This window comes from Hemitrygon akajei, chromosome 13, assembly GCF_048418815.1.
Source record: "Hemitrygon akajei chromosome 13, sHemAka1.3, whole genome shotgun sequence".
NCBI lineage: Eukaryota > Metazoa > Chordata > Chondrichthyes > Myliobatiformes > Dasyatidae > Hemitrygon > Hemitrygon akajei.
In genome coordinates, this window is record NC_133136.1 from 36694530 (window position 1) to 36716078 (window position 21549).

At 42.3% G+C, this 21549-nt stretch overlaps 1 protein-coding gene across 3 annotated transcripts in view; it reads left to right on the forward strand.

Moving 5' to 3' along the window:
- The window catches only part of LOC140737765 (integrin alpha-1-like), a 196820-nt gene that overhangs the window by 159508 nt on the left and 15763 nt on the right, over nt 1–21549 (forward strand). For all 3 annotated transcript variants that reach the window (XM_073064392.1, XM_073064390.1, XM_073064393.1), the window contains exons 26-29: nt 3244–3357; nt 7698–7808; nt 8802–8909; nt 14977–15081. In XM_073064392.1, the coding sequence (XP_072920493.1) occupies nt 3244–3357; nt 7698–7808; nt 8802–8909; nt 14977–15081 (438 nt within the window). The remainder of the gene's footprint in view (nt 1–3243; nt 3358–7697; nt 7809–8801; nt 8910–14976; nt 15082–21549) is intronic.

Below are 21549 nucleotides of genomic sequence, written 5' to 3' on the forward strand. Positions count from 1 at the left end.
GAGTTGACGGATAGAGTTGACGGAAATGGATAGGCTTTTTCCATTGAGAGTAGGGGAGATTCAAACAAGAAGACATGAGTTGAGAGTTAGGGGGCAAAAGTTTAAGGGTAACATGAAGGGGAATTTCTTTACTCAGAGAGTGGTAGCTGTGTGGAACGAGCTTCCAGTAGAAGTGGTAGAGGCAGGTTCGGTATTGTCATTTAAAGTAAAATTGGATAGGTATATGGACAGGAAAGGAATGGAGGGTAATGGGCTGAGTGCGGGTCAGTGGGACTAGGTGAGAGTAAGCGTTCGGCACGGACTAGAAGGGCCGAGATGGTCTGTTTCCGTGCTGTAATTGTTGTGTGCTTATATGGTTATTTGCACAGACTGTGATCTTCCGGTGAAGAAGTAAAGGATCCAGTTGCAGAGGGAGATACAGAAGTCTAGGTTTTGGAGGTTGTTGATTTGAACTAAGGATATGATTGTGTTGAATATTAAACAGTAAACAGTAACCTGCCATAGGTATTACTGTTGTCCAGGTGATCCAAAGCTGAGTGGAGAGCCAGTGAGATTGCTTCCACAGCAGATCTACTGTGGTTATAGACAAATTGCAGTGGGTCCAGGTCCTTGCTTAAGCAGGAGTTTATCCTAACCATGACTAACCTCTCATAGCACTTCATCACAGATGCCACGAGGTGATGGTCATTAAGGCAGCTCACCTTGCTCTTCTTGGGCACTGGTATGATTATTGCCCTTTTAAAGCAGGTGGGAGATTGAAGATGTTCCTGAAACTCCCACCAGTTGGTTGGCAGAGGTTTTCAGAGCCCTTCCAGATACTCCGTCAGGGCCCGATGCTTAGTGAGGATTCACCCTTTTGAAAGCTTTTCTGATGGAAACAGAGATTGCAGGGTCACCAAATGCTGCAGGAATTTGTACAAATATGCTTTTATTCTCCCTTTCAAAGCGTGCATAAAAAACGTTGAGTTCATCTGGGAGTGAAGCATCACAGCCATTCATGATGTTAGGTTTTACTTTGTAGGATTAATGGCCTGCAAACCCTGTCAGTGCTGTTATGCACCCAATTCTGTCTCTTTGACTTCTTCTCACCTGCCTATTACTTCCCCAGTTCCCCTCTACCTTCCCTTTCTCCCATGGTCCACTCTCCCCTCCTATCAGATTCCTCCTTCTCCAGCCCTTGACCTTTCCCACCCACCTGGCTTCACCTAGCTAGCCTCTTTCCTCTCCTCCCACCTATTTGTTCTGAATTTTCCCCCTTCTCAGTCCTGAAGACAAGTCTCAGCCTGAAACTTTGACCATCTATTCATTTGAATCTGCCTGATCTGCTGATTTCCTCCAGCATCTTGTGTATATTGCCATAACTATATAGCTCTGTGTCTGGGTGGGGGGGGGGGGGGGGGGTGAGATCTCATCATTCCCTTCCCCCAGTGTGCCTGAGTACTCCTATATGCTAGCTAGCAACCAGATTTCGACCTGAAGCTTCACCTTGCACATTTTGCCTCCACAGATGCTACACGACCTGCACATCACACACAACCTCTCATGGTCACAGAACACATCTTACACAGTCAATATAGCTCATCAATGCCTCCATTTTCTGAGGAGGGTGAAGGGAGCTGGACTCGTGTTATTCTATAGGTAGATGCACAGTCGAGAGCAGCCTCACTGCTTGGTATAGAAACTGCACTGCAGCGAAGAGGAAGGCTCAGCAACGGGTAGTCAAAACTACCCAACACATCACTGGCACCAGCCTACTCACCATCAAGGACATGCACACAGAAGGATGCCAGAAAAGGGCCAGTAACAGCATGAAGCTTTCCGCCCATCCTGCTCATGGACTGTTTGTCCCACTCCGTTCAAGGAGGCGGCTATGGAGCATCCACTCCAGCACCAGCAGACTCAAAAACAGTTACTTTCCTCAAGCAATATATCTGATCAACACCACCACCCACTAACTCCACCAATACTTTATTATTTCCTGTCAGTCCCCTTATATACAGCCTCGTGTCACGTTGTGGACATATAATTAACCTTTTCATATTTATTGTCTTATTATTGTTATTGTGTTCTTTATCTTTTGTGCTTTTTTTGCGCTGCATCAGATCCAGAGATCAATTATTCTGTTCTGCTTTACACTTGTGTACAGGAAATGACATTAAACAATTCTGAATCGTCTGGTGCAAAAAAAGAACTTCATACTTGCCTTCTCATTGCTTAGTGTATTTAAACGTGAACTTATAATAGTTCATGCATAAACACACCTTGGTCATTTTGACAAACAAACCCATGCAAGTGTTCACTAACTAATATATACACTGTTTCCATTTTTTCTAGCTAGGTATACAACCCCACAATTTTTCATATGATATTACACTTGTTATACACTTTCATATTCACTTAACTTCTCTCTATACCACTTGGCATCCTCTTCACAATTCAGAACAAAGCTGACAGCATCAAAATTGTCCTGGCCTAAGAGCCACAACTGACCAGAGTGGTTGGCATGGGACTGGACCGGTTAGTGTATTGCTTTGTAGAACCGGTGGTAACTGATCGAGTTTCAATTCCCATCGTTGCCTGTAAGGAGTTTGTACGTTTCCCCCCATAACCAGTGTGCCCCAGTATCCTCCCACATTCCACAGAGCTGCAGTTAGGGGTAGTCAGTTGTGGGCATGCTGTACTTGCATGGCAACAAGGCACAATCCTCACTGATTTGATTTGATGCAAAAAGCACATTTCACTGTACGTTTTGATGTTTCAATATACATATGACAAATAAACAACTAAATAAAGATTAATACAATGTATACTAATATATAAAACTTAGATTTTTATAGTAGTTTTATTTTTATAGTAATGGCATGAAGGAGAATTTCAGATTAAGTTTAATTATCATTCAAACATATAAATGCATACAGCCAAATAAATCATTGTTCCTCTGAGGCCGAGGTGCAAAACACAGTACCAACGGTCTCACACAGCACACAACACATAGTACATAGCATATATCGTTATGATAACAGAAAAAAAAGTCACAAAAAACTCCAGCCCAAGCCCTGAGCGGCATTGCTTGAAGATTGACAGTAAATTGACGGTAGTTCTGGAGCTTGTCTCTAACGTTGTAACTCTAACCAATTCTGCTTGAACAAATGTTATTTATGTTTAGTATGGTTTTGTTAATACTTATAAGAAATTTAAAACAATTAAAGTTCCCTGAAATATTTAATTCTGGTTTGTACACAGATTGATAAAGAAGGAGATTTTCCAATTTCACATCTTACAATGAGTGTAACATTCCCATACCTATCTCCAGCAAACAATACTCTACTATATTTGACAGGAATGGCATTTTCTTCCGTAAGTTTAATTCGTTTTTAATTTAATGTGTTCGGAGTCAACATTATGGCCAGGAGACCTGTTCCTTTGCTGTACTGTTCTATGGTAGTTACCTTTTTATATTTGAGAATTAATTTGTTTCCAGTTGGTAAAGTGAGCAGAGATAAGATGCCTGAACAGTATTTAACTCCATACTAAAATATGAAATAGTATTTGATCAGACAGCTATTAAATAAAATGAACTTCAGCATTACAATAATTTATTGTGGTCTGCATTAGAGAATTGCCATTCATCCACAGTTTATATTCTGAGTTCAGATTTTTTTATGCGAGATTCACCTGTTCTATAGTCTTCATGACCCATTCAAGAGTACTTAAATGTGGTTAATTACCAGTACATTTCAGTAGTCTTTAATGAAACGAAAAAAAATGAAGAGGTGGCTTGCTACTAATGGATAATCTCATCATTGATGTGATTACCACACATAAAAGTTCATCATCTGAAGAAGTGTCATAATGTCCCCACTTCCACAGAAAATGGGAGTCCTATTAGAAGAGGAAAAGCAGAAGATCCATAAAAGTTGTTTCTTTGTGCCCACTTTCCCCGTTGAAAAGGATCTGAAATAAAATACTTCTACTGTGTGCTCAGTGGGAGGGAAAGGTGATAGTCAGCCAGTGCAGAGTATACCTGTGGCCGTTCCCCTCAACCTAGCAGAGGAAAACCACAGTGGCCAGGTCTCTGGCATTGTATCTGGCTCTGTGTCTCAGAATATAAGGGGGTGAAAAGGGCAAGCTGTAGTGATAGAGGATTTATCGGTTAGGGGAACAGATGGGAGTTTCTGTGGACAATAACGAGATTCCTGGTGTGTTGCTCCCCATGTGCCAGGGACAGAGACATCTTGGTTGGAGTCCACAGCATTCTTAAGTGAGGGTGTGAGCAGACAGAGGTTGTGGTCCACATAACTACCAATGACATGGGTAAGAGGGTTGACTGGGTCCTGCAAAGTAAGCTCATGGAGTTAGGAACTATGTTGAAGGACAGGACCACCAGGCTTGTGATCTCAGGATTTCTACCCGTGCCACCTGCTTGTAAGGCCAGAAGTTGGAAGATGATACATTTTAATATGTGGCTAAGGAGATGGTGAAGGAAGAGGGCTTCAAATTTTTGGATCATTAGGCTCCCTTCCAGGGACGGTGAGACCTGTACAGAAGGGATGGTTTGCATTTGAACTAATATCCCTGTTGAAAGGTTTGCTTCTGCTGCTTGGCAGAGGGTGGGTGGGGGGGGGGGGTGTTAAACTGGAGTTGCAGGGGAATGGAAACCAAAGTGCTAGAGCAGATAGTGGTGTGGTTGTGGGAGAAGATATAGTTAAGCCTACATACAAAGTCAGGAATTGAAAGATTGAGTGTGGGTGCATGTGGGTCTAATATTCTGAGTTGTGTATATTTCAAGGCAGGGAGCATTGTGGGAAAGACAGATGACCTTGGGGCATGGATCAGCACATGGAATTATGACATTGTTAGTGGGACTTGGTTGTAGGAGGGACAAGACTAGCAGGACTCCATTGTCTTGGACATGATGGACTGGGAGGAATTGAAGAAGGAGGGGTGGCATTGCTTCTAAGGGAAAATGTCACAGTAATGCACAAATAGGACAGACTGGAGAGTTTGTCTACTGATGCTACCCAACAGTCTGTGAGATTTAGAGGAGCAAATTTGTAAAGAGATAAGACTTTTGCAAGAAATAAAAGATTGTGATAACAGATAACTTTAACTTTCCACACATTGACTGGGACTCTAAAATGGCTTGATGTGATACAGTTTGTCAAATGTGTTCAGCAAAGTTTCCTTAGTCAGTACATAGAGGTCCCAACTAGAGAGAGTGCAATACGAGATCTCCTATTAGGGAATGCAATCGGGCAGGTGACCAAAGTTCATGTAGGGCAACACTTCACACCTAGTCATCGTAATGTCATTAGTTTCAAGATAATTATGGAGAAAGAAAGGTCTGGTCCTTGGGTTGAATTCAAAATTGGAAAAAGGCCAATATTGATGGTATCAGAAAGGATCTGGCAAATGTGGATTGGGCCAGGCTGTTTTATGGCAAAGGTATGCTTGGTAAGTGGGAGGCCTTCAAAGGTGAAATTTTGAGAATACGGAGTTTGTATGTTCTTGTTAGAATAACAGGCAGAGAAAACAAGTTTAGGCAACCTTGGTTTTTGAGAGGTATTGAGGCTCTAGTTAAGAGAAAGAAGGAGTTGCTTAGTGGGTGCAGGCAGGAAGGAGCAAATGAAGTATTTGAGCAGTATAAGAAATGTAAGAAAACACTTCAGAATGAAATCGGGAAGTCTGAAAGAAGTCATGAAGTCATTTAGCAGACAAGGTGAAGGAGAATCCTAAGGGTTTCTACAAATAATACTAAAAACAAAAGGGACAAAATTTGTCCTCTGCAAGATCAGAATGGTGGGTATCTATGCATGGAGCTGAAAGGGATGGGGGGGATCTTAAATTTACTCAGGAGACAGGCACAGAGTCTATAGAAGCGAGGCAAAGCAGCAACGAGGCCATAAACCCTGCACAGGTTACAGAGGAAGAGGTTTTTACTGTGTCAGGCAAATTAAAGTGGGTAAATCCACAGGGCCTGGCAAGATGTTCCCTCAGACTCCTGGGGAGCTAAGTGCAGAAATTGCAGAGGCCCAAGCAGAGATATTTCAGTCATAGTGACAGGTGAGGTACTGGAGCACTGGAGGATAGTTAATGTTCCACTGTTTATGATAGGCTCTAAAACTAAACCAGGAACTTATAAACTGGTGAGTCGGACATCAATAGTGGGAAAGTTATTGGAAGATGTTCTAAGAGACTGGATATGTAAGAATTTGGATGGACAGGGACTGATTAGGAATAGTCAACATGGTTTTGTTCATGTTAGGTTGTGTCTAACCAGTCTTACAGAGCTTTTTGTGGATGTTACTGGGATAGTGGATGAAGGCAAGGCAGTAGATGTTGTCTACACGGACTTTAGCAAGGCTGCTGATATGGTTCTGCATGGGAGGTTAGTCAAGAAGGTACAGTCGCTTGGCATTCAAGTTGAGGTACTAAATTAGATTAGACATTGCCTTCACGGGAAAAGCCAGAGAGCATTCGTGAATGTTTGCTTCTCTGACCGGAGACATGTGACTATAGGTGTGCCACAAGGACCGGTGCTAGGTCCATTGTTGTTTGTCATCTATATCATCAATCTGATTGATAATGTGATAAATTGATCAGAAAATTTCTGGATGACACCAAAATTGGGGGCTCAGTGGATGGCGAGAAAGACTACCAAAGTTTGCAATGGGATCTAGACCACCTTGAACCATGGGCAGAAAGTGGCAGATGTGAGGCATTTCAGTAGAGGATTTGCACAGTGAGTGGTAGGGCACTGAGAAGTGTGGCAGAACAGAAGGATCTGGGAATACTAATCTATAATTCCTTGAAAGTGGTGTCACAAGTACATAGCATCGTACAGAAATCTTTTAGCACATTGGGCTTCGTAAATCAACGTACTTAGTACTGGAGTTGAAGTGTTATGTTGAAGACGTTGGGGAGGCCTAATTTGGAGTATTGTGTGAAGTTTTGGTCATCTACCTACCAGGAAAGATGTTAATAAGATTGAAAGAGTGCAGAAAAAAATTTACAAGGATGTTGTAGGACTTGATGACCTGAGTTGTAGGGAAAGGTTGAATAGGTCGGGAGTTATTTCCTGGAACATAGAAGAATGAGGGGAGATTTGACAGAGGTATACAAAATTACGAGAGTTATACATAGGATTAATGCAAGCAGGCTTTTTGTACTGAGGTTGGGTGAGACTGTAACGAGAGGTCATGGGTTAAGAGTGAAAGTTGAAATGCTTCAGGTGAACATGAAGGGGGAATTTGTTCACTCAGAGGGTGGTGAGAGTGTGATGAACTGCCAGCATAAGTGGTAGGTGTGTGTTCAATTTCAATATTTAGGCGCAATTTGGATAGTCACATGGATAGGAGAGGTATGGAGGGCCATGGTCAGGTTCTAGTTGATGGGACTATGCAGAATAATAGTTCAGTATGAACTAGATGAGGCAAAGGGCCTGCTTCTATGCTGTCATGTTCTATGACTCTATGCCCCAGAGCATACAACCATAAACTTAACTTTGACGTTCTTTTACCATTACACTGGACATTATGATTTATGTGTGTGATTGCAATGTTACATGAACTATGGTAAATTCACTATCATGGCTCCCAGATGGGACTTTAGCCAGTTCGAAATATGTCTGTATTAATTTATGCAAATGTCTTTGTTTTTTCTGAACTTGTTTCACTGTATTTTATTTCATACGACAGAATGATGTAGGCAAGTGTCATGACTCACAGTTTGTGGATCCTCTGAAAATACACCCAAAAAATCCTCACAAGCCAGCCCCAGAAAAGGAGCGTCTCACGAATACCAATGGGGTAATCATAAACCTGATAAACTTTACCGTACATCTGCGCAGGAACAAAAATTTTGCTTTGGTTGATTATGCTGAAGGCCCATACAGTCCTTCAGAAGTTCAAGGTGGTGCCTTATTATGGTTGTGCATCTGGAAAAAAATGACTAATTAAGGTTAAACATTGCATTCTGGTCCACAATACAATACTTCTGAATTCATGTGCTGCTTAATGGATGTAAATGAAGAGAATTTTGATGATAGAAAACCAAGATTGATCATAGTACTATGCTATCAACAGAGATTTTAAGTTCAAAGTCTGATACATTAAGTTAGTTTTAAAATCGTCTACTATGTGGATTGAAAGCAGGAAATAAGTTAACTAAAACTACAGGCTTTAGTCAAGCTAAGTGGTTCATTACTGTCATTTTAGGAAATGAGCCTGGCGACCCTCCTCTTATAGTCATACTCCCAAATATCCATGCATTTTTCCATTCTTGAGATGGCTATTAAGGGAATCAAGGATTAAAGAGTGACTAGAGAAAAATAGTGCTAAGGTAAAAGATCAACAGTAATCTGAATGTCAGACCAGGCACAAGGAGGCTAAATGCCTTACTCTTGCTTCTGAATCTTATGGCCTTTGTGTTCTTAAAGGCATACCGATTTAATTATCCATCCCCTGCAGCCACTAAAATGGCAATGAAAGACCCCAGAACAGGTTATCACAATGCTGTCATAACATCGATTCTTAATATCTGTTAAGATAGCCTCGATGGAAATTCAGCTGATTAAAAACACATACTGGGGAAGGTAATCAGGGAAACTGACACTACCTTGGTAACATAAATAGGAAGAGGAAAGTACATTTACAGAATGTAAAATTGACATCACTTAAATGTAAGGTAACCTTAAATTATTAAGAATCGTGAACCATGACTCTACTTTCTGAAAACACAATCAAAGATATTTCTTGAAAGTTCAACAAACAATTGGGTAATGCTCCACCATTTCTTTGCAGATGTGTGAAAATAATGCTGGATGTGCCTCCTTCTCCTGTACTATACATCCAGCAAGTTCTGTCCAGTTTAATATGTCGCTCAGAATATGGAAGCCTTCATTTATTAAAGTAAGTGAAATGAAATGCATGTGTATACTGCAGAGCAAAGCAGTTATGATGGGCTGGTACCTTTTAGGAAATTCCAGTAATTCCATCCTAGAAGGAAAGCATTCTTCCAAGTAAATACCACCAAATTTTGCATTATCACCAGAGCATACTTATGGCCCTGTTCATTAATGTTTTGCCAACCAGGCTATGATGCTGGCTGCTTGTGGGCTCCGGTCACAGAGTCACTTGCAGTAATTCCAAAATACTGATTGCTTAAAAATCCAGCCACTGAACCTATTCCACATCAGTTCTGCACAGGGTCAGATTTATCTGATACAGACTCAGTGGACACACTTCCTAGTGTAAGTTCATTTCAATGCGGTGAAGCAGGTGTGAGGGACAAGGGTAAGTGACAGATAAATTACAGCATTTGAATTCATTGAGCTTAGTTTCATGCTTTGAATTGCCAGTCATTTTAATTTATGTTAACGTTTTAAAGTAGATTTATGGGTGGGTCTTGATCAGGCAATCTGTATGACGACAAAGGTCTGGCAAAAATACTATGCATTTCTCATTGGCATCAGAATATCCATCAAGAATAATTCAATATTGGCAGATCCACAGGGAGATCAGCAACAAAGACAAGAGACTCGACACTGACAGCTTGGGAACTTGGGAACATTGGGAGTAGACAATCCCCACTTCTGAGCCTACACCACCATCCATCAAGATCCTTGCTGATCTTCTCTCTCAGAACAATAGGAGCAGAACTAGGCCATTCAGCAAGAGTCTGTTCAGCCACTCCATCATTGCTAATTTATAATTCCTCTCAATCTTTGATGCCCTGATTAATCAAGAGCCCATCAGCCTCAGCAAAATTAGATTCAATGACCTGGACTCCAAAACTACCTGTGGCAGTGAATTCCACTATCCTCTGGCTAAAGAAATTACTGCTCATTTCTGCTTAAAATGAACATCCCTCTAGTCTGAGGCTATGCTCTCTGATCCTAGACTCACTCACTATGGGAAACATCCTCTCAACATCCACTCTATCCAGAAATCTCAATACTCAGAGAGCAAACACGAGGGAATCTGCAGATGCTGGAAATTCAAACAACAACACACACAAAATGCTGGTGGAACACAGCAGGCCAGGCAGCATCTATAGGGAGCAGCGCTGTCGTAGGACGAAGGGTCTCGGCCCGAAACGTCGACAGCGCTTCTCCCTATAGATGCTGCCTGGCCTGCTGTATTCCACCAGCATTTTGTGTGTGTTGTTATCTCAATATTCAACAGGTTTTAATGAGATCCCCCTTCATTCGTCTAAACTCCAGTGAATACAGGCCCTGAGCCATCAAATGCTCCTCATATGTTAACCTTTTCACTCCCGGAATTATTTACATAAACCTCCACTGGACCGTCTCCAATGCTAGCACATTTTTTTCTTGGATAAGGGGCCCAAAACTGCTCACAGTACTAAAAGTGCAGTCTGACCAGTGCCTTATAAAGCCTCAGCACTACATCCTTGATCTTATATTCTAGTCCTCTCAGAATGAATGCTATCGGTGCATTTGCCTTCCTTACCACCAACTCAACCTGCAAGTTAACCTTTAGGGAATCCTGTGCAAGAATGCCTAAGTCCCTTTGCATCTCTGATTTTTGAATTTTCTCCCTGTTTAGAAAATGGTCTGCACCTTTATTCCTTCTACCAAAGTGCATGGCCATATATTTCCCTACACTATATTGCATCTACAATACTTTGCCCATTCTCCCAATCTGTCTAAGTCCTTCTGCATAGTCCTTGCTTCCTCAACACTGCCTGCCCCTATCTTCGTATCATTCGCAAACTTGGCCACAAACCCATCAATTCCATCTTCCAAATCATTCACATATGACGTGAAAAGGAGCAGTCCCAACACCGACCCTTATGGAACACCACGAGTTACTGGCAGCTAATCAGAAAAGGCCTCCTTTATTCCCACTCTTTGCCTTCTGCCAGTCATCCAGTCGTCTATTTATGTCAGTATCTTTCCTGTGATACCATGGGCTCTTATCTTGTTAAGCAGCCTCATGTGTGGCACCTTGTCATAGGCTTTTTACCCATCTAGAAAACGAGCATGCAATAACAAGTACTTGGTTATAACCAAAGCATTTAGGTAACTGTATAATGTCCATTTGGAGATGTACAAATGGCGTCCAAGGAGAGGGCCCAGCAGTGGCAGATACTGACAGGGATTTTCTAGGATTATGTCTCTGGCAAATGATAGTTTGCCACCACTTTCCTGCTGTAGTTGGGAATCCTGGTGCATACCATTCATTTTTAATTAGTGGCCTTTAGTCCAATAATCTTTTTGGCCACTGATGCATTACTGATATAATTGTATAAGTTCATTAATAGAATTAATAAAGTAGAATAAGGCCATAAGGGTCTCCTGTTGCTGCCTCGGCAGTGGATTCAACCAACTTGTTATCTTTAGTTAATTAATCATTTCTATTAGTGTGAGCCACACATTTTATTCAGATTCAGTTTATTGTCATTTAGAAACCACAAATGCAATGCAGTTAAAAAATGAGACAACATTCCCCCAGAATGATATCACAAAAGCACATGACAAAACAGGCTTCACTAGAAAATCCACATAACGTTCGGCAATCCCCAATCCAGAGTCCGGAGAGGCTGCTGCGTATTAATATCGCGCTACCATCTTAGTGCGTTTCCTGGAAAGGAGCTCCAAATCCACCAGACAAACAAGACCAAAAACTAAAGCTACAAGACCTGCACAAAACCACATAGTTACAACATATAGTTACAATAGTGCAAACAATAGCATAATTGATTTTAAAAAAAAAACAGACCATGGGCACAGTAAAAATAGTCCAAAGATGTTAAAGGACTGTAAGTTCAAAAGAAATCACCACACAGTTTCCACAAGTCCCCAGGGTCCCGACAGACTCGCCATCCCACACCGGCGGCAGAAGGGAATACCCCCGCTATGGACTTCCACGGCGCCGCAGACGCGGCACACAACGAAAGCTCTGTCAAACCCAGCCTCGCAGATGCAGCACACACCGAAAGCGATCTGACCGCAGCGGACTCCGAGTCCGTCGAACCTCCGAGCCGACGAACATCCCCTCCGGCACAGCTTCTCCAAATACCATGCTCTGCCGAGCGTATTAAGACAGCCCCGCTAACGGCCATCGGCAACACGACCCAGAAGACTGGGGGCCTGTTCTTCCCAGCAGAGTCCCGGACCTCACAGCAGCAGCAGCAATGAAGAAGGTCTTCCTGGAGATTTCCCAATGTTACTCCGTGCTCCCACGTCCGTTTTCAATCGATTATGATTGCGCACGGCACCCTACTTCACAAATAACAGATAATCAGCTCCGGAGTGGCCGCTGCAAGCTGCGTCATGCCGCCATCTTGGAAATTATAATAGCAATTGCAGAAGTTAATCCAATATCAAAAATAAATTTGTCAAGTTTCTTGAAGAGGTGAGAAAGTCCTGTAGTTTCCTTAACTGTCCATAATCATCTGCTGCTCCAAAGGCATAATGAGAGTCAGTACAGATGTTTACAGCAAAGCCAGCTGCAAAGATGTAAGTTCTTGTTAAGGCAAAAAGTTCAGCAGACAATAAGACCAAACAGGATGTGTCTGAATTAATGTACTGTGTTTTGACCAACGCTGCAGTTTCTCCCTCAACACCTGTGACCCTTGTCAGCCTGAGCATGTAAAAGAACTACAGAGTCTTGTCCAGAGGTTTAGGGAAACATAGAAGCAAATTATCCACATACTGAAGCAGCTTGGAAGTGTTTTTGTATGATCTCATTATGCTTTAACAGCAGATATCATTACCTCATTTTGCCCGAAGGATTTCTGGTACTTAAGCAAGTAAGCATTCTGTTATCATCATTCTGTGTCTGGGAAAGGCTCAGGACTTGCTATTCAAGTTAGTGAGCAAGCAACAGCAGTACCCCAAAGACTACTTGTTCACCCGGTACTCGACATACCACAGGCTCTCCCTCACCTTAATAAAGGAGAAAGAGGTGTCCGTTTCACAGCGAGAGGGGAGACATAGCAAACAACTCGCTGGTTCATGATGTTAAAAGTCCGTTGCGTCACTTTTTCTGAGCTCTGTGCCCAAAGATCTCGGGTCACTGGGCACACAGCCAGAGATCTCCCGTCTCCAATGACACACCAATCTTCTGCAGAGGCACCAACCTCCGATTTTCTCAGCACCTCCCCCTTGGCTTTCAAGGGCCAAGTTCAGCCTGACACTATGTCTGTATACTTATCATCTTGATTGTTGCTTTAGTGAACTTCAACGCACCAGAAGGGCTGTACAAAGAGTCCGCACTCTGCACACCATTTTACCATTTTGGCTCTTGCTTGGCTGCAATTTCCACTGCAGCAGATAGGTCGAGAAAGTAATACCAGGTTTTATCAGAGAAGACATGAAGTATTAAAGCAAGGAATGCTGATCCTTTAAAAATCACTGAAGTATTAGGTTCAGTTCTGGTTACCTCACTGCCGGAAGTAAGCATAAGTATTGGAGTGTAAAGATCTACATCAGTGATTCCTGGAACGGTCCTTAACTCAGCCAAGAAACACAGATTTTTGCATTTAATCTGTCACACCCTTTAAGAATGTTGCTTGACTTAGTAAGATCTCACATTCTTCTAAAATAAAGAGAACACAGTTTCAGTAAATCTGCCAGTTTTGTGTATCCTCACAGCTCTCACTTAGGCAGGTGAAATGAAGACAACAAACTTTACCCAATACTTCAGAATGCTATCTTTACAATTGAAGTACTTGCATATTCAAATCCTGTCATAATAAATGCTAACATGTTAATTTCTCTGATAACTTCTCTGCAAAAACAACTAAGTTCCTTTAAAAATCAACAGTACCCAACCTCTCACAAATATTCTGTGTTTCTGTTATGTTACCATAGTGGATGATCTCCCATTTTGACATATTCCATCAGTAATGTTCTTATCCATTCACTCAGCTGGTCTACAATCCCTGAAAGGCTCTTTACAATGTCTCAAAATTCACAGTCCCCCAAGGTTAGTATCAACAGCAAACGTAGAAGCATGGCACCTGAGCTAAATTGTTGATGTAGATTGAGAACTGCTGGGGCCTAAGCACTGATTCCTGTGGTACCCGAGAAATGAAAGTTGCCTTTCATTTGGATTGGTTCTGCCCAGATAAAGGGTCTAAACCTGAAACTTCAACTGTTCATTTCCCTCCACTGAGTTCCTCCAGCATCTTTGTGACTTACTAATTAACTGATTAGAGGCTTATTTCTTTGAGGCAAGTCTGTTGTTCCCCAGCTAAACTTGTTTTTCCCTAGCTAACTTTTAATCTTAAATTTTATTGAACATGTAATCAGATCCTTCTCACAAAGTAAACTGAACTGCAAAAAATCGAGATAATCAGCAAAATATTCAGATATGCCTCAACTTGCATGGTAAACTCAGTTTCCTCTACTATTTCCTTGCCATTAAAATTATCTGTCTGAGTTAATGTTATATCGCTGTCCCTGCCTTAGCTCATTTGCTTCAAAATATCTTCAATGACTTTGTACATCCTGGATTCCTGTATTCCAGTGACCTCTTGGCTGACCTTCAATTTTCCATAAACCAACTCATACAAAATTCTGCTCTCCTTAACCATGAATATGCTAAGGGCAGCTCACTCTTACACAATGCCTCCAATTTAAAATACTCTTTCTCATCTTAAGTCCCCTCTGTGACTCCTGCCTACATTCTGCTTTCACAACCAAATAATAACTCCCCACTTCTACAATGCCAACCTCTTCTGCATTCTACAATCCCTTGAACCCTGCATGTCTTGTATTCCAATTACAAGGACCTGTTTTATAACTGTTTTACAAAAAAATGATATGATGCTAAGATCCAAACAGATTTGTACCTCTGTAAGCTATTTAACAAATTGTTTGTTTCATGAAACTAAATTAGTTGTCTAATGGATTTTATGTAAAAGAATAGAAAAATGAAACTGCTAATCTATAGTTGGAATAAACTGACAATTTTGAAATATAACCAGTGTCTTTTGTTGTTACAGGCAGATTTTAAGTCAATAAGTTTAATTGTATCAGCTACACTGACGATTGAAGATTCTCCATTTGTGGTGCTGAGCAAAGCAAAGGAAAAAAGTGATGTGAGGGCTGTGAGTACTTATTTTCTTTTGACAATAATCTTTATCAGTGGTCCTCAGTATCGACCCAGGTTGGTTCTAACTAAAGTCTAATTTGTTGTTCATCGGGAGCCGTTAAAATCCAAGCAAATGAAATTAACTTCATTCGCGTTGAGTCCTGATGAAGGGTCTTATCCCGAAACATTGACTCTATTTCTTTCCATAGAGGCTGCCTGACCTGCAAAGTTTCTCCAGCAGTAACACACACACACACACAATATCAATTTTTCTAACTTCCAGTAATATTTCTGCCTCCGCCTTTCCTCTTCTTTCATTCCCCACTCTGGCTTACTTCTTACTTCTTCTCTTTTCCTCACCTGCCGAACACCTCGTCCTTCCCTTTCCCCATGGCCCCCTCTCCTCTCCTATCAGACTCCTCTGTCTTCAGACCTTTACTTCAGTCATTTTCCATCTATCACCTCTCAGGATCTCACTTTATCCCACCCTCTTGGCTTGTACTCCTTCCCCTTCCCCCACTTTCTTGTTCTGGCTTCTTCCGTTCCAGTCCTGATTGAAGTGTCTCAGTCCAAACTGTGAACCACTTATTCCTTTCCATAGATGCTGCCTGACCTGCTGAGTTCTTCCAGCACTTTTTGTATGCTTTTCTGGACTTCCAGCATCTGCAGAATCTCTTGTGTTTATGAATTTCTCTTGTAATTTGTGTACGTTACTCTTAACTTCAGTTTTCTGGGTTCCTTTCATTTAAATCACAGTGGATTATGTTATGAAAAGCTCCCCATATCATAATTCTGTTTGGAGGATCCTGTGCAGCACAAATTAGCACCTTTCCTGTATTACCGTAAAAATTATAATTTAAAGTCTATTGGTTTTTGGCACATTCTGAGGACAAGAGTGTAGTTGAATCAATGCACATTTCTTTTACATCCTTCAAGGAGATATCAGTCACATACGTTTCTTCATAGGTTGGGATAAAAGCTAAGCAGATGGGGTCACGGCCACCAGCAAAGTGTTTTGACCTTGACCACATATCACCCAGGAGACAGTGCCTCAACAGGGTCTGTCTAAATATCGGCAGGATGTGGCAGCCAGCCAATGAGCAAAGACAGGATATGAGGCACAGCTCTTCTGTACTCCTACTGGCATTATAAAGTTGATCTAATGAAAGCATATAATGGATAATTGCTGAAATATATTTGGTCATAGATTCAGGTCCAGTTCACTCCTACACTGTTACATTCACATGTGTCTGAATCAGTATTTCTCCATCCAATCACTTTGATGCATGTCCACATTTGACCTCAGCATCTTTACTCATATGGAGTTAATTAAGGCTGACTCTGACTGCTATTGCTGATGTTCTCTACTTCACTCTGTCTTCCACCCGTCCCACCCACTGAGTGCATTTACATGGAGTGCTGTCACGAGAAAGCACCATCTATCATCGAAGACCCTCACCATGCAGACACACCAGGTTCAGGAACAGTTACACCACAACCATCAGGCCAATGAACCGGTGTGGGATAATTTCAATCACCGATACTCCAAACTGATTTTATGACCCACAGATTCACTTTCAAGGATTCTTCACAATTCATGTTGTCAGTACTTTGATTTGTACAGTTTGCCTACTTTTTTCACATTGGTTGTTTGTCAGAATTTTTTCTGTTTATGTATAGTTTTTCCATAAATTCTATTGTATTTCTTCTATTTCCCTGTAAGTGCCTGCAAGAAAATGGATCTCTAGTATGAAGTAACATGTGCATTCTTAGATAATAAATTTAATTTGAACTTTCAAATACAGCCAGATGCATCCTCCTAAATTATGCAAACAACCAAGTCCAGTGTTTGCCCTTTGTTGTGATGTACTCCAGAACTTGTTCCATTCTTAGCCAAACTGAAAGCATAGCTACAACACAGGCATCTAACCACCAATGCTAAAAACTGCCTGGGTATGCCACGCCACAAGAAACAGGACTAATTCTACCAGGTCTCTTACCACGTCATTTAGTCAACTTTTAGTTATCAACATAATAATGGAAAGGACAACCAACCATGCAGTCAAACAGCATGTGGTTAGCAACAACCTCCTGGCCAATGCTCCACCTGGGTTCAGACAAAGTCAGTAATCTCCTGAGCTCAGTGCAGTTCGTCCGAACGTGGACAAATAAACTGAGCTCCTACGATGAACTGAGAATATCTGCCCTTAACATCAAGGCAACATTTGAGTGTGGCATTAAGGAGCCCTGGTTAAACTTGGAGGTAATGGGAATCAGAAGGAAAGTCCTCCCTCCACTGGTTGGAATCACACCTAGCAGATAGAAAGATAACTGTGGAGGTTGGAGGTCAATCATCATTGCCACAGGACATCTCTGCAAGAGTTCCTGAGGTGAAGTTTCCTAGGCCCGACCATCTTCAACTGCTTCATCAATGATGTTTCTTCAATCATAAGGTCAGATGTTTGTTAATAGTTGCACAACATTCGGTGCCATTCATAACTCCAGAGATCATGAATTAGTCAACATTAAAATACAGCAATATCTAGGCCTCAACTGAGGTGGCAATTAACTTGCATGCTACAAGTGTCAGGCAGTGACAATATTCAACAAGAGAAAAACTATCACCATCACTGAATCCCCCAATCTCATTATTCTGGAGATTGCATTGACTGTTATGGTCCGGTCCGGAGCCCGCATTCCGGGTCTTGATCCGGTCCAGAGACTCCAGACTCCGGGTCTTCTAGCTGTCCCTCCTTTCACCCTTAAGCCCAAATAGGATCACCTTGGCTTAAGGAGGTGCACCTGAGACCTATCGGCTGGCAGGTGTATATAAGGGGCTCTGGGACTGAGTCTAGGTGTGTGTGTGTGTGTGCGTGCGTGCGTGCGTGCGTGCGTGCGTGCGTGCGTGCGTGCGTGCGTGCGTGCGTGCGTGCCCGTCCGTCCGTCCGTCCGTCCGTCCGTCCGTGTCCGTCCGTGTCCGTCCTGTTCCTCTATTTGTCTTGTACCTGCTGTTCTGGCTGGTTTGCTGTGTTTGTGCTGTTGCGCTGGTTGCCTGGCTATCCTGTTTTGACCCCAGCTTGGAGTACCCACTGTTAATCATCTAGTTCTGTAAGTCTGTTCTTGTATTCACCCAGGACCGAGCTCCCTTCTGATCCCTTGCCTCCATCGGGTAAGCAGGCTGGACTGCTATTGCCCGGCGGGGGGACTCTGATGCTTTCCTACCCCTCTCTTCCAATGGGTTGTGTCCCGCAACCTGCCCAGGTGCTCTGCGTCTTGCCCAGGCCCCTGTGTTCCTGCCTGGGAGGCCGGGCCCTGCCCAGAAGTAATGCGGCTCGCCCAGGGGGCTATCCTCCCAGCATTCCTTGTCCCATAGACCCATCCTTTAGCCTAGTCAAGGTCCTGCCTTTGCCATGAACTCCAGGGTCCTGCCTTTGCCATGAACTCTCTGAACCCCAGGATTACCTTTGCATGCCACAGTCTCCCCACCTTGTTCTATCCTTTAGTCATTCCTGTCCTGCCCCTAGTACTTCAGTGCTTGTGTCCTGTATTTGGGTCCAGTCTCCACGTCCCCTTGTGACATTGACTAGAAACTGAACTGGTGTAGCCATAATGCACAATTTCATATCTGATTTCATATCTCCTCAAATTCTGACCCTAAGTACAAAGCTAAAGTCAAGAGAGTGATGGAATACTTAGTACTTGCCTGGATGACTGTAGGTTCAACAATGAGAGGCTCAACACCATAAAAGACATAGCAATCTGCCTGGTAGGAAACCCATCCACAACCATTCACTCACTCCACCACTTAGGTTGTAAAGTCCATCCGATACATTGCTGCAACTCACCAAGACTCCTTAACCAACTCTTTCCAGACCCACTCTCTACCAACTGGAAAGTTCAAAGTAAATTTTGTATGTCACCAAATACTACTTTAAGATTTGTTTTCTTGCGGGCATTCATAGTAGAACAAAGAAATACAACAGAATCAATGAAAAACGACATACAAACAAAATCTCACAAATTGTGCAAATACAAAAATGTGTAATAATATTTAAAATAGATTACTAAATAAATAATAATGAGGACAAGAGTTGCAGAATCCGTGAAAATGAGTCCAAAGGTTGTGTTCAAGGGACAATTTCAAATGTGGTTGGAGACAACATCAAAAGCACAGCAACTCTGGCGGGGTTTACAAGACATTACGTCCTACAAAGCGAAACCCAATAGCATGAATGGCAGCGATGTTCCACTACCAGATGAAATCAACGCCTTCTATGACCACTTTGAAAGGGAAGCACAGCTACAGCTGTGAAGATCCCTACAGCACTCGGTGACCCTGTGATCTCTGTCTCACAAAGAGAATGAACCCTCGCAATACGGAAGGTCCAGATGGAATATAACCATATAATAATTACAGCACGGAAACAGGCCATCTCGGCCCTTCTAGTCCGTGCCGAACGCTTACTCTCACCTAGTCCCACAGGCCCGCACTCAGCCCATAACCCTTCATTCCTTTCCTGTCCATATACCTATCCAATTTTACTTTAAATGACAATACTGAAACTGCCTCTACCACTTCTATTGGAAGCTCATTCCACACAACTACCACTCTCTGAGTAAAGGAATTTCCCCTCATGTTACCCCTAAACTTTTGCCCCCTAACTCTCAACTCATGTCCTCTTGTTTGAATCTCCTCTACTCTCAATGGAAAAAGCCTATCATCTCCCTATCTATCTCCCTCATAATTTTAAATACCTCTATCAAGTTCCCCCCTCAACCTTCTACATTCCAAAGAATAAAGACCTAACTTATTCAACCTTTCCCTGTAACTTAGGTGCTGAAACCCAGGTAAAATTCTAGTAATTTTACTTGGCAGTAATAATACCTGGCAAGGCTCTGAAAACTTGTGCCAAACAGCTAGCGGGAGTATTCAAGGACATTTTCAACCTCTCACTGCCGCAGGCAGAAGTTATACTGGTGCTTAAGAAGAATAATGTGATCTGCCTTAATGACTTACACACAACATTCACATTCACATCAACAGCGATGAAGTACTTTGAGAGGTTGGCCATGACTAGACTGAACTCCTGCCTCAGCAAGGACCTGGACCCATTGCAATTTGCCTATCGCCACAATAGGTCAATGGCAGACACAATCTCAATGGCTTTAGACCACCTAGACAACACAAACACCTACGTCAGGATGCTGTTCACCGACTATAGCTCAGCACTTAATACTATCATTCCCACAATCCTGATTGAGAAGTTGCAGAACATGGGCCTCTGTACCTCCCTCAACAACTGGATCCTCAAATTCCTAACCGGAAGACCACAGTCTATGCAGATTGGTGATAACATATCCTCCTCGCTGATGATCAACACTGGCGCACCTCAGGGGTGTGTGCTTAGCCCACTGCTCTACTCTCTATATACACATGACCGTGTGGCTAGGTATAGCTCAAATACCATCGATCAATTTGCTGACAATACAGCCATTGTTGGTAGAATCTCAAATGGTGACGAGAGTGCGTACAGGAGTGAGATATGCCAACTAGTGGAGTGGTGCCGCAGCAACAACTTGGCACTCAACGTCAGTAAGATGAAAGAACTGATTGTGGACTTCAGGAAGGATAAGACGAAGGAACACGTACCAATCCTAATAGAGGGGTCAGAAGTGAGGAGAGTGAGCAGTTTCAAGTTCCTGGGTGTCAAGATCTCTGAGGATCTAACCTGGTCCCAACATATCAATGTAGTTATAAAGAAGGCAAGACAGTGGTTATACTTCATTAGGAATTTGAAGAGATTTGGCATGTCAACAAATTCACTCAAAAACTTCTATGGATGAGCATTCTGACAGGCTGCATCACTGTCTGATATGGAGGGGCTAATGTACAGGGCCAAAAGAAGCTGCAGGGGGTTGTAAATCTATTCAGCTACATCTTGGGTACTTGCCTACAAAGTACCCAGGATATCTTCAGGGAGCAGCCTCTCAGAAAGGCAGTGTCCATTATTAAGGACCTCCAGCACCCAGGGCATGCCCTTTTCTCACTGTTACCATCAGGTGGGAGATACAGAAGCCTGAAGGTACACACTCAGTGATTCAGGAACAGCTTCTTCCCTTCTGCCATCCAATTACTAAATGGATATTGAACCCTTGGACACTATCTCACTCTTTTTTAAATGTACAGTATTTCTATTTTTGCATGTTTTTAATCTATTTCATATACATACACTAAGTGATTTATTTATTTAACATTATTTCTATTATATTTTTTGCTATATTATGTATATTATGTATTATATATTATGTTTGACAAACCTTATTGAATTTTTTGAAGTAGTTACGAGGAATGTTGACGAGGGTAAGGCAGTGGATGTAGTCTATATGGACTTCAGCAAGGCCTTTGACAAAGTTCCACATGGAAGGTTAGTTAAGAAGGTTCAGTCGTTAGGTATTAGTGCTGGAGTAATAAAATGGATTCAAC